This window comes from Tinamus guttatus, unplaced genomic scaffold (assembly GCF_059628265.1).
Source record: "Tinamus guttatus ecotype Peru unplaced genomic scaffold, ASM5962826v1 Tinamus_guttatus_pri_ptg000670l, whole genome shotgun sequence".
Taxonomy (NCBI): Eukaryota; Metazoa; Chordata; class Aves; order Tinamiformes; family Tinamidae; genus Tinamus; species Tinamus guttatus.
In genome coordinates, this window is record NW_028289204.1 from 1 (window position 1) to 13,716 (window position 13,716).

At 38.9% G+C, this 13,716-nt stretch overlaps 1 protein-coding gene across 1 annotated transcript; it reads right to left on the bottom strand.

The window, feature by feature from the left end:
- Nucleotides 1-13: 13 nt before the first annotated feature.
- Nucleotides 14-3,403, bottom strand: LOC148591930 (synaptotagmin-4-like; the record flags this gene model as incomplete). The annotated part of the gene is made up of 2 exons (XM_088536432.1): nt 3,304-3,403; nt 14-522 (listed from the first exon to the last, which is right to left on the bottom strand). Coding segments are annotated over exons 1-2 (543 nt in total), but the record flags the coding sequence as incomplete, so codon positions are not given.
- Between the last annotated feature and the right edge of the window lie 10,313 nt (nt 3,404-13,716).

The following is a 13,716-nucleotide window of genomic DNA, read 5'->3' on the forward strand; positions in this document are numbered from 1 at the left end:
GTTCATCCATTGCTGGCAGCCCACGTGCTTCTTTGATATTCACTACAAATGCTTTTTTCTCAAAGTTGTACTCTAAGGAGAAAAAGAGGGTTCCTAGTTTGTCTTGTTTTTCTTCAGATGACAGGGATGTGGTGGATTTTAAACTTTCAGGAGACACAGAATCTTTATTTCTTTCTGTAAAGTGTTTTGGAGACAAGTTTCCAGTATCTGGAGAGCTCTGGGTTTTCGGGGCTGTTTTGGGGAAGTTGCCATTAAGATCTCTCTTCTCCAGGTCAAGATGGAGAGAATTCTTTGGCATCACTGATTTGGTCTTTGTTTCACTTTTATCATCTGCTCCAAACTTCTTTTTACTGTTGAGATTTTCAGGGTAAATATCAACCCCCTTCAGAACATGGACAAACTTATATGGAGGGGTCTTATTGGATTTGGAAGATTTACGCTGGCAGCAGATCCAAGCAAAGAGGGAGACAGAGAAGACAAGGCCAAATGCACTAAAGATCCCAACCACTGTAGGAATTTCATCTGCAAATTAAATAAATAGCAACAAACACATAACTAGCAGCATCTTGGACTCTATGTGATATTTCATAAAATAATAATTAAATAAAACAAACTGATAACAAGATACTAACAGCAGCTGAGCTTGCAGACTGAAATGCTTTGCATTATACATACTGCTCGCCACCTGCAGGCATAAATGGGGAAGTCCCATACAACAGTGTACTTATGTTAGTACTTTTCCATACACAATATGGTTGGAAGGAAAACACTATTCCTGTCCTAATAGTAATAACCATTAGTAATTGCTTGAGAATCGCTCATGTCTCTATGTGTAGTTTTTGACTTTATATGGAATAATTTTGCCTGAGTGAGTAATGCCAGCTTCGTCAGAAGGCTTCGGCTTTGAGTTTATGGAGCTTTGTTGGTTAGATAAAACAGATTCTGAAAAATGCATTACTTACAGATCCATCATCTACTTTCCTCACACTGCTTCCTAGAACACTCTGTACACTCAATTAACTCCTTTTTTATGGTCTGATTCTATAATTGCCTGGAGGTATCTCTTGAAAGAAGGGAGTTTGGGAGGAGGTTGTAACACTCAACAGTTTTGATGGGATTTTCAGTAATTTGCAGGCGGATTTCTATGAAAAAAAAATGTAGGATAGCTATATACCAAGTGTCTTTTCCAGATAGATGTGACATTGGATAGTCACATACGAGTCCAAAGGTGAAAAAACATCCTTAGTGTATCGTTGATACGTACTAAGCTTTCAATCTACAAAAGTATAGGTCAAAGCTATAGGAAGTTTACAGGCAGGATCACTAGTTTTTAGTAGTATATAAGAAACACATTAGAAAATATTTTTCTTCTACATTACCCTGAATCCTATACTGAAAGCTGCATCAAAAGAAAGTGTTACAATCTCAATTGCCATGTGGATACATTAACTGCACAGAGAGTATCGTTAGACCTTCACAACCATGCATTGAAGGGGCAAATGAGCTCAACTAATTGGAAATCCAATTTTACCCATAAGTAACATTACTAAGTGAGTTTAAACCTCTCACAGTTTAACAATCAAAGCTAAATCCTTATTTCCTGCACCAGTGAATGACTAGTAGAATATTAATGGAATGACATTGTTTATGCATAAAGGCAATTGTGTAACAGTTCAGATTCTCTGGCAAGCAATTAGCAGATCTTTCTGGATGAGAATAAGAGCACTATCCTGCTCCATGAATGGCTAAATCAGTTGAAAACAGGTGAAAACTGGGCAGATGGACATGCTACATTTGCCTTTTAGTAGCAAAGCACATATATATATCAAACAAATTAGGACATAATGTTCCAGTACATAAAGAATCAGGCCTGCCAGTGAATTTCATCTAATGACAATCATGTCACTCGCCCTTTGCCTTCAAGCTGTATCATTCTATGTGCTTAAGTGTAAGAACTCAATGAAATGATTGAAAATTGCATACATAACCAGAAAGCATTTTTTCTAAGTTAAGCACATGGCTCTGAGTTTCCTGAATTCCCTGAGCTGCAGAAATTAAAATATACATGGTAAAAATGTAGAAAACAAGAAGTAATTGGAAAATAATGCTATAAATAGCCTTTAAGTATGATTTGCACATTTCCAATACCTTTTAGTTAGATAACATTTTGACTTCTTGTGATGATGAAAATGATGCTATATTCTAATTCTACAGTGCCTGAAAGCAGTGGGAGGATCCATTTACTATTTACAATTTTAAGTATCTTTAAATAAGTAATTAGATGATCATGATGTCACAAATGTAGTTAGAAACATCTTGTGGGTGGGGTAGGAAAGAAGATGTAGTGGTAACTCAAGATTTCACATTTACAACTAATATTGCATTTCTTGCTTTTGTCATAAGACAAATCAATTGGTTAGTTATTCAAGATAGTCTATTAATAGGAAATGATATCTATTGATCCTGGGCTGAATTGTTACATGATGCAAATCTGGAGTCACTTCACTTAGGTCCATGGAATAACCCTTGAATTAAAACACTGTGAAAGCAAACAAAACCTTGGCTAGAGTCAAAATCTGTAAAGGAGGGACACAATATATATATGCATGCATGTATGTATGTGATATATATATATATATGCATACACATTTTACCAATGCACATATATGACTGCTTCTGAAACTTTCTGTCACCTACCTCCAGTGATTAGAAAAGACGGAGTTGAAAAGTTCATTGTTATCATTGTTGTCTTCAAAAAAACCAGATTAATCAAATGCATGCATTTACTAAAAGAAAAAAGTGGGATCCTGCATTTTCATGCTCCTAGCAAGATCCTAAATAAGACTATCTCTTCCTTTGGCTTACAGCTCACAAGTCTTCTCTATAGCAAAGTCTTCTCCATAAGCAAAGAAGGCATGACAATTATTCCAAAAATAGCTTGAACAGAGATATTTCTGTGAGCCCTGGTATGTGTTTACATCCTTTAACTCTGAAGCCACGTTACTTTAATCAGAGACAGAGAATACAATGCCTAATCACCCTGATCCTGAAACGCACCCACCCAGACCTCTTCCTTTCTCCCAGTGCGTTACAGTGGGTAGGGGCTAAGAGGAGAAACAGAGAAGGAGAGGAAAGCAAATTCACGCAACTTCTGGGCTGGAAGGGAACTGGGAGAAAAGCGGCTCCTCCAAAGTCGCTCCATGTGGGAAGCACGGGGGTGGCTGGACATGGGCTGTGCGCGGGCACCTCGTGCCGAGACGCGGTAGCCCCGAGGGGCGGCCGGTTGGGTCGGGACGCGCTTACCGAACTGCTGGCGACTGGCCGCGATCGGAGCCATGTTGGCGGCGAGCGCTGTCCGCGGTGCTGGAGCCGCTGTCCGCGGTGCTGGAGCCGCTGTCCGCGGTGCTGGGGCCGCCGTCTGCGGTGCCGGGGTCGCCGTCCGCCGCGCAGAGAGCGCTGCCCGGAGTGCTGGAGCCCCTCGGCCTGCCGTCGCCCGCCTCTTCGCTCGCACAGCTCCCGACAATCGCCTCGTCCAGGCTGTTTTTTTTTTTTTTTTTTTTTTTTTTTTTAAAAAAAAAAGGCAAAACAAAACCCGGAGACACCAGCGGTGGGGAAGGTGGAGGAGGAGGCTGCGAGGGGGCTGGAGGAGAGCGGGGGAGGGGAGGGGAAGCTTCGGTCCTCCCCTTGCACACTGATTTGCAACCCCCTTCCTGTTTTGGCTCTTCTGAGTAGCTCCGCTCCGAGACTGAAGACGTGGTTGAAGCCCAAATTGACGCAATCCTGACGCTACAGGGCTGAAATCAGCACCTTTCCCACCTCCCATCCCCCTCCCCTCCAACCACCACACCCTCCCTGTTCCCTCACATACCCCTCCCTCCCTCCCTCTTCCTGGGGACTGAACACACGCTCATCGATTATTTTAACTGCCCTGCTGCAGGATATGAGCTCCCACCCCTCCATCGGACACAGACAGGGGAATGCTAATGTCTCTGATTCAATGCTCAGTGTGTAATACAAGGGTGTGTCTGTAGGACTTATTTATTTGTTTATTTATTTATCAGCTGTCCAGGCTACAATTATGTGAAGGAGATGCCAACTCAGACAGTCCAGACACCTTGGCTCCAACTGAACACGTTGCTCCTGTGCCTTACTGACGTGATTCACTTATTGGATTTGACTCATGAAAACTCCTGACGTGTCTTCTCCCTGTCCCTTCTCCCTGCCCATCCCTTTCTGCCCCCTCCCCACCCCCAAGAAAAAAACAGTCTCTCAGTCCTCACTTTGTATCTTTTTTTTTTTTTTTTTCTCTCTCTCTCCTCTTGTCCTTCCTACTGGACTGGGAAAAAAGCTGAATTTTCATGGATCCTTCTGGATCCTAACAGGTTGGCATGTCTCCCTCCTAGTCTGAACTAAAAACACTGGTAGGGAGGGAGGAGAAGGAAAGGCAGGAAGATGGGGAAAAAGCAAAAAATAGAAAACAAGGCAGTGCTGCCTTCTCCTACAATTGCTAAAATATATAAAACCTGAAGCTAAATCCTAGAGCAACAGAGCTGCAAAAGCCAGCACCTGGCATCTGACTCCTGGAGTCAGATGGAATCTTAGCAGCCAACTTTGGAGCCCAATTGCTACTTCTTCAATGTAAATGGGAACAAGTGCTTTTTCTCTCCTACATAACAAAACCCAGATGCACACGTAGCCTGGCCTGACCTTGCTCCATGCATAGGCCGCTTGGAAGTTAATGTGGCTGGGTCACCTTTAAAACACAGTCTTGCTTCACTGTGAGGCCACCAAAGACTCTTATACTTTAGCAAAAATAAAAAAGGAAAGGGCAAGGAATCATGGTGATTTAGTGTCTAAACACAACTGAATAAAATGCCCAGTGAATTTGTAAGGTTGAAAACCTATTGGCTAAACCCGGTTGTGTTTCTCTGTTTCTACTGCACCTTCAGCAGCTTGACTTTTGCATGCAAATGCACCAGTTTTCCATCAACAGCCGTATCCATTATCCTGCTAATACAAAAACAGAATAGCTTACCACCATTTTTATTCATACAAACACCTGGATTCTAACAAACTCAGGTATTAGAAGCCTGTGAAAAATATTTTTTGGCTCTTGTATGTATTTTGGCAGCACAATTTGGGTTGGGTTGCTTGAGTTTACATACTGGCACCAGTCCAGACAAACCTGGCTCAACTTCTCTATCTTTCCTTCTGCCAGTCCTCTCTTCCCCAGCTCTGCAATGCATTTCCCTTTCTCTGTCCAAAATCCAGCCTTGATCAGAATGTGCATGAATGGAAAGTAATTACATTTGATTTTAGACAAACTTCAAGGTATCAAGGCTCCAGACATGATTGAAACATATAAGATCCTTAAACAAGTTTAAAGCTAAGTATGTATAACTGGGATACCTAAGATATTGTAAGCTGTTACTGTATCTGAACTTCAAATAAATGTACCAGAATTAGTGTTTGTGGTATCTTGGTAGTGACTTTTTTTTTTTTTTTTTTTTTTTTTTTAAGGACATTTTACTGGAGTGTTGTGGTGAGCCTACCTGTGTGGAAATTGGAACCATTGTCAGTAGGCTGTGGAATTCCTTATTTTGATTTGTTTTGAATAAAATCTTGAAGATTCTTTGTTGATGTATATAAAATTTAGGGAGCACATGAAAATATGACAATGAATGCCTTAGGTTTTACTTTATCAGAAGTCCCAAGAATGCATAACACAAAAAGCTCTTGCACAATTTGCCTGTCTTTGTATATCAATTTCCTTCAGTGACTTTTAACTATGCTGGTGAAAATGGAAAATTGCAAAATTGCTACTTTTTTAAAAAAAATCAAATAATTCGATCTAGAAACCCTTTGCACTGTGTGCTGTACAAACATATAGTAGAGTCATTCCTTTCCTGCCTGTTCTGCATGTATATAGCTCTTTAAAGTACTGCAAAGAGGTTTCCTTGTATTAGCTCCCTACATTTAGAAACTTGGAGCTGCCAGATTGTGTATATACACAAGCCTATGAAACCAGCTGTGCAAATGAATGATTTTATCTCTTTGTTGGACTCATCAGCAAAACAGCAAATAACTTTTTTTGAGTCACTCGTGAACCTCCTAAAATAATTACATGACTCCACTTACTGAAACAGAGCGCACATCACAGAAAATACTCAAGGAGAGGAGGAGCGTTGACATGCTTACACGTCTTGAGACAGATGCACTGTTTGCTCCCTGTGTTGTGCAAGCACCATCTAGTGTACAGCTTAGACCCATCAGCCTCAAAGGACTACTCATATAACAAGTAGAAACACAAATGTGGGAAAAAAATGAGGGAAAATCATCAGGTGGACCCTGTGCATTTCTGAACTAATTAAATAACTATATTTTAGGTCTGTCTCACCCAATAAAATAACTCTTCCTCGTAGTGGTTACACATTCTTAGCAATTCCCTCTGTCCTAAGAAAGCATACTGAATATTTCAGCAAAACTTCACACAATTTGCACAAGGCTCTCTGTGCAAAAACTTGCACTAAGAATGCACTGTTCAAGGAATTTTCCTTATTTGTACCTAGCAAACAAACTAAAATCATCGCAAAATACTTTCACCTCAGGGGCAGAGCATCAAAAGGAGCTGATTGACATCTTGCCTACCCTGAGCTGAAATGGATTGACTGTCCATGAAATATACGTATATTATAGCTACCAGTGTCATAAGGCTTTCTGTGGTCTAAAATCCCAGTTAGTGATGTGCTTGCATGTGCAGAGCACCCCCCGCTACCCGCAGAAGAGGGAGGGTGGTTGCTAAGCAACACAGTCCATACACTTCCCAAAGCAGATAGGCCTCAAATAAACCTATAGGGCTGGAAAAAATGATCCCCCCCTGCAAGCGAACTGTCATTATTTGAGGGATTCAAGAGCCTATCTGTGAAAAAAACCTAATACCACCCCCCTCCACTAAAGGAGGAAAAAAAACTTACTTTAAGCAAGATTTAAAAAAAAAAAAAAAAAAGTCAACCAACATTTAAAAATATAACTTGGTGATTTATATGTATGAGGTGAAACTGGTAAAACAGCCCTTTTCCATCCCTGTGAAATGTTTCCCTGGAGCTTAAAGATGGAGTTTCATGTTTTCAAAAAACAGCGTCTAATTTTGGGTTCAATAGTTGCCAGGTGCCATCCACTAACATTAATTAATACTGTTCAGCGCCTCTGAAAATCAAACCCTCCAGCCATGCTTGCAAAATAAAACCTTAGAAAGAACATGAGTTTAATGCCCTAGATTTGGGGAAGTTTAGAGAATCCACCACTTGAAAATCAAACAACAATACAAGTTATAAGTATGAAGAGATCTAGGTAGTTATGCCTTGCTGAGCATCTGCTTCAGGGAACTCTCCCTCAGTTTGCAATTACTCAAAACAAAAGGACTAACAGCCCTATGTGTGTCTCAGGTTTTGGCATACACCACATCACATGTAAATGCTTGATTTCATGGATATGGACAGAGGAATAAATTCCTTTCACCCTGGTGTTTCTGTCGATTGGCCCTGAACATGCATCTAGCGCAACTGAAAAACTCTTAGCTTCCACACAGGACTAGGGCGTAGAATGGAGGCCAGTACACAACTGGAGCAGCGTCTGAAGGTGAGGTTGAGGTGCCTGGTTTGACTAGATAATCTGCTTTAAACAGCAGTATATGACTTTAATTAAGCAACTGAATGTATGCCTGAATTCACAGACTGATGTGTAGAGGTTGAAATCCCTATTTTTAAAACATGGGAGTGTTTTATGCCAAGGATATCATTTAGAGTGAGCTGAATCTCTCCCTTGACTCCACCGGATATATTGAACAGGTATTCATTTTCTATAATGAGAATTTAGATACTGCATATATAGGTGTCTGAAGTTTGTCATGTTAGCTTGAAGGCTGAACTCCATTCCTAAGGCTAGGTGAGGTGTCTAAAATTAATACTGCAATTTCTGTAAAACAGAAAGTAAATATTTTTCTTCTCAATAGTGACATGGTGAAATCAGTGTCTTGGTGAGATTGCAACAGTCAGGACTTCGTCCCTTTCTTCATCTATAGTGTGAAATTGCAGGGTCATCTTACAGTAAAATGAGAAAATGAGATACACATATTTGTGTCCTTAGCAAAATATTATGCAAGCAGCCGACTACTCATAAGGGTCAGAGATATTTTTCATTTTTTGAAGAGTATTGTTATCAGTCAAACATCTGATGACTGCTTCCTCAACAGAAACATCGAAGTTAAACTACTGAAATGACTTGCTTCATCCTAGTTTCTAGACAATTAGCAATTTGATTTTGCAACAAAGCCTCCAGAGTCATGTCAATCCATGTGAGTCTCAATCCATGCACAGTCTTTCCGAAATGTCTGATGATCATCTAGCCAGGGATTACAGGTACATTTAAGTATTAAAGAGCAGAATTTTGGTTTTGGAGCTAGGAATTATTAATAGTTCCTACGTCTTTTTTAATATGTATTTTATGGGCCTTGAAGAGCCACAGTTCATAGTTGATACTGTTTGTGAAGTAGTAGGATTACTGCAACTGCATGTACTTGACAGACTGCAGTCGAGGTGAGCTAAAACAGCTGTTGTGCTTTCAGCCAAAGCTATATATACCCTAGGAGAAGGAATAGCCTTTCATCTTGGTAGCCTCTGCCTGTTGAGGAAAAGACATCTCTATTTCTTCTTCAGCTGCAGTTTTTGATTCTGACAATGCTGAAAATAAAAAAAGAGAATGAAAACTTTATTTATTTCAGGAATCTCCTTTGCCTTTTATTTTGTTTTAGCAATTAAGTATAGTTGAGATGACGAAATTAGGGAATCTGGCTGAGAATTTAAGGCAGTATTAAGGTATTAGAAAGCTCAAGTTAATTTGAATTTGGTACCTAATTCATTCCGATTTCTTTAGAAATCCTTAATTAACAGATGGACTGTTTTTTAAATTATTTAATTAATAAACACAAGGACTAAGGACTATGCCAAAACAGGGATTTAGGTATTTAAATTCTACTTCCATTTTTATTAGTTTGTTGTGAGTTGCTTGCTTTAAAAAAATTGCTATTTCTAACCATACTCAAGAACACTTGTCTTTATACGTGAAGCCAGGTACCTAGTTAATTTCTTTATCTCGTTTTGTCTTATTTCCTTGTAAAATGCCTACGGGTAGAGCATTCCAGCTCATAACTTAGCTTCACATCTTTTTTTGTGTTCTTATTTCTTGCAGAAATACCCAAGCTATCATAATCTCTGAATGAAAAAAAAAAAAAAAAAAAAAAAAAGGACCTCTTGGTCTAACTGGCAGCTTGCCTAATGTGCATGGTTTAATTAATGATATACTGAGTCAGAAGATAAGTATGCAGTCTGGATCCCCAGGGTAGTTGTTATCATAATCCAGGAAGGATGGAGGCCTGCCTTCCTTCCAAATAGTGTTTAGTGTGGAATCTATGGCACTTTAGTATTACATATATAAGTGCCTGTTTTCTGCAGGAGGTTCTAGATCTTGAGACTTCAAAAGTAGAGCAATTGTCTGAACCTCATACTAAACCCTATGCACTACCAAGTAATTTGGGCAGGGCAACTAATATGTTATGAATCCCATTCTACATTGAAGCTGCCTTTAGTCTAGACTTCAGAGAGCAAGCATTACAATTCCGCAAGAGTATTACTATTAGCCTGCATAGAGTTTAACTGCAAAAATGTTGCATCTTACTCTTAAGACATACATGCACATGCACAGAGTAAAACTCAAGGCTTAGAAAGCTGGAGTTACAAGTCAGTGAGAAAGGAAGGGAGGGAAGAGATTCCAGAGAGGATTTTTTTTAAGGAAAGTAACTATAAAAATGCTTATCTGAATGTAACTACTCCACTCATATACAGTGTAATTAGCCAATGTCTCTGTCACATGTGCTGAAATTACAGAATCACAGAATGGTTAAGGTTGGAAGGGACCCCTAGACATTACCCCCTGCTCCAGCAGGGACACCCAGAGCAGGGGCACAGGATGGCATCCAGGTGGGTTTGAAGATCTCCAGAGAAGGAGCCTCCACAGCCTCTCTGGGCAGCCTGTGCCAAGGCTCTGTCTCCCTCACAGGAAAGAAGTTCTTCCTCATATGGAGATGTGAAAGCTCTTAGTGAATTCCTAAGGCTTACATCACAGATTAACATGAGACTAACACTGAGGATGACCTGCCTCAAGTCAAGCATGCAAATTAATATTGCAGTGAGTGAAGCTTATTTCTTTAATACTAAGTATTTGCAAAATTCATTGAAAGCCTAATCTTGCACTCTTACATGTTGCAATCTACTTTAAGTGATGTATCCCCAAGATAGCGTATGCTGTTTGGAGAGAGAAACACACTAAGTAAAAAATTGAAATCCAGTGTAAGTGAAATCTATGTTTTTGAACACAGGGTGAGGCTTCTGGGGCATCCAGATAAGTAAATGGACACTGTCGATGAAAAACAAATACTCCATCCACTCAAAAGCATTTATGAGAAGTAATTTCATTTAACTAAATATAGCACTAGTAATTCTGAGCCAAATTATTTCTGCATCAGTATAATAAAAAGTAAAGTAGATATCTTTAAGATATCAATATAGAACTCTTCCATTTTTTTTATATATTAATCTGCCAAATGATGAAGAGTTCCATTCTTCAGTGCTCTGAGAAACTGGATAATTTTTTTGCTGCTTACTTCTATGACTGCTTCCCACCACTATAATTTGTTAATGAACTTCCTATATATTGATGCATCAAAATGGTTCACATACTAAGCAGTAATATGAGAAAATAAAGATCTCCAGTTTATCAGTTCCGCGAAACTTTATGAAATGCAGTTTGGATGCAATTTAAAGCCTGAATTTGAATATATTTCTATTGGAACTTAATTCAAAAACAGAGCACAAGGAGAGAGAATGAAAGAAAGGAGAAAAAGAGGTTGCTCTACTCTGTAGGACAGCAAGGATGAAAAAAATTAATAATGTAGAGATGCAAGCAGTGGCTGACAAGCCAAAAGGGAAAACTTCGACTACAATTCTCCTCCACTGAATTCCTCCTTAATATGGTATGCATCACTTCTCAGGAGCTGTTTTTTGTTCTTTAGCACATGGAGAATCCTTGATGTAGATTTCTGTTTATGTGGATAAATTTAAAGGTACCAACTGACACAATGTGAAAAAAAAAAAAAAAAGAGAGAGAGAAATAAGAGTCTAGCTCTTTTATACTAAAGCCAAGAAAATATTTAAATTGCTGAGCAGGAAAAACAAAGTTTTTTTTTGTTTGTTTGTTTGTTTTTTTTTTGTTCTCCCACAGGATTTTGAGGTAAGAAGGTAATAATCTCAGATATGGAAAATACATTGTTAGAAAATGGAAACAGTGCATTTTATTTAACACAGTAAGAAATAGAAAATAATCAAAATAATTCTTGTCATGCAAGTCTAATAGGTTTACACATATTACTTTTTTGTATTATTCCATTTTTGTAGCAGCAGACAGAAAATATGCTGCAATAAGTGTCCAATAACTCAGTGTGCCATCCATATACCATCCCTGACTCTTACTAACCTCCTGAGTAAGGTGATTTGAGTTTTCCTCAGCTGTGCTGTGTTTAAGATATCAGTCAAAGTAGTACTTTCTCATTTCCTATTAGGCTAGAAGAATGAGAAGTATTCAACCGGTTTCCTGAATCATTTTCAACTGCATTTTAAGAATGAGACCCTATGTTCACCGAATCTATTTAAAAAGCAGTTTAATATTCCTTTCTGAAGCTTAAATGATAACTGCACTGAAAGTTATTGACAAGTCTTGTAAAATTAAATATTCGAAATTCAGACATGCTAGAACTCAGGTTGCGTATGCACTTTATTAATCTTCTGTATATTTATACATCTTATGACACAATATCTAATTGCATCAGTCACAAACTGCTTTTTTTCCACAGAATTCTTGGCTCATTCAGAATGTACAATAGTCATTTATGAATAGCTCACTTGTGTTTTTGCTCATTGCTCTGCGTATAGCCTCAGGTCTGTCTTACTGCATGCTAATTAAACTTTGTCCTTGAGAAAATAGAAAAAAGAATTTGCTTGAAGAATTTAATATGACACTCATTATTTCATTATTACTTATTACTTATTTTCTCAATGTTCCTCTAACTTAAAACACAAGATAAAACACAAAACAACCATTCCTGCTGCTACTAATTGCTGTCTTTCCCTTAACTATCTTCTTACCTTCCTTTCCAACAGCAATAGAGTAATGTTAAATGAAAGCAAAAAGGCAGTAAGACTCTTGAGACTTAAGATAGTCTGGGGTTTAAGGTGTATTCTTCTTTACATGAGAGGTGAGACCGGATGAAGTATTGCATGAGCATCTGCAGAATACTTGTAAAAAAGAAGTCTCTTGAATAATTTCAGTGTAAGTATATGCCCATGGACTGTTCCTCCCAGTCAACTCATCATTTCTAACTGGATGGGGATGGAGTGATGGCAGGGGGGAAGGTTGATGGGGGGAAAGGTATGACAGGAGTGTGCAGGACACAGAGGACTTGGAACTGTGATTATAATTTGGTCAGTTGTAAGATATACTTACTATAAGCATAAATTTTCAAAAGTGCCTTCCTCAACTTAGGCTTCTAAATTTCATCCAAATGCTGCTTCAGGAAACCACATGTTTTGTTAAATGCCTGCCAGAAAAATGCAAGTCACAAGTCTGCCCTTATTCAGTGTGTCCCACATGAGTCCTTTAAGACCCATGTGTTAAGAGTTCTTAGAGTTATGTAGTACTTTATGTGTTAATAAAGTGCCACCCCTAGTTACTGCTGGTCTCGTTGTCATAGCTAAGCTGCACTGCAATTCAGAATCGAAGGCTTCACATCATACTCAGGTGACCAAAGTGCTGTGCCCAGCACCACATAAGAATGCAGTGGCAAATTCTCCAGGACAGCACTCAACTTTCTAAATACTGAAACTATCCCATATTTTGTCTGATTTCCTAAGGGCACAAACCTAACATAATCACATCATTCTATCTCTGTGACTGTGCCTTTCCATCAGTCTTTTTTTCTCCCAATAGCTTTTGATCCCTTTGGCAAATATCAGCCAAACTGGACAGAGGAGTAGAAATCTTAAAGATATTAAAGTACTCACAACAGAGTTGTACAAAAATACAGCCTAAGGGCTACATGCAGCTTCTAAGAAGTAACACATTCTGCTTAGCAAGTCCAACTGCTGAGAGGCAGATGACCAGTCAGCACATTCACAGCACTGTAGATGTCACCTCTTGCCAATAGACAGGCCAAAGATAAATAAAAACATGGAAAATTGAAGGGAAGAGTGTAGGGAGAAGGTAGATGATAGTCTTTGTCATGTAGAAAATATGAGACACAAAGAAGAGAGAAAAGCCCTGAAGGTACCGAAGGGAGTAGGGGATGAAAGTGCTGTCTAGCCATGGTAAAATGAAATCTTTAATAGACAGTCATACCTTTCAGCTGTATGGACATTGTTAAAAAAAAAAAAAAAAAAAAAAAAAAAAAAAAAAAAAACTGCTGAAAATCAGAGCTCAGATAGAGATAAAAGATCAAGCAAAGGTCTCAGAGAGGGAAAAAAAAAAACTCAGATCCTTTCAAATGTCACAAAGTTCACAAAAGTTACAAAATTCACCCATCTACTACTGCTATGGATAACCTAAGCACAG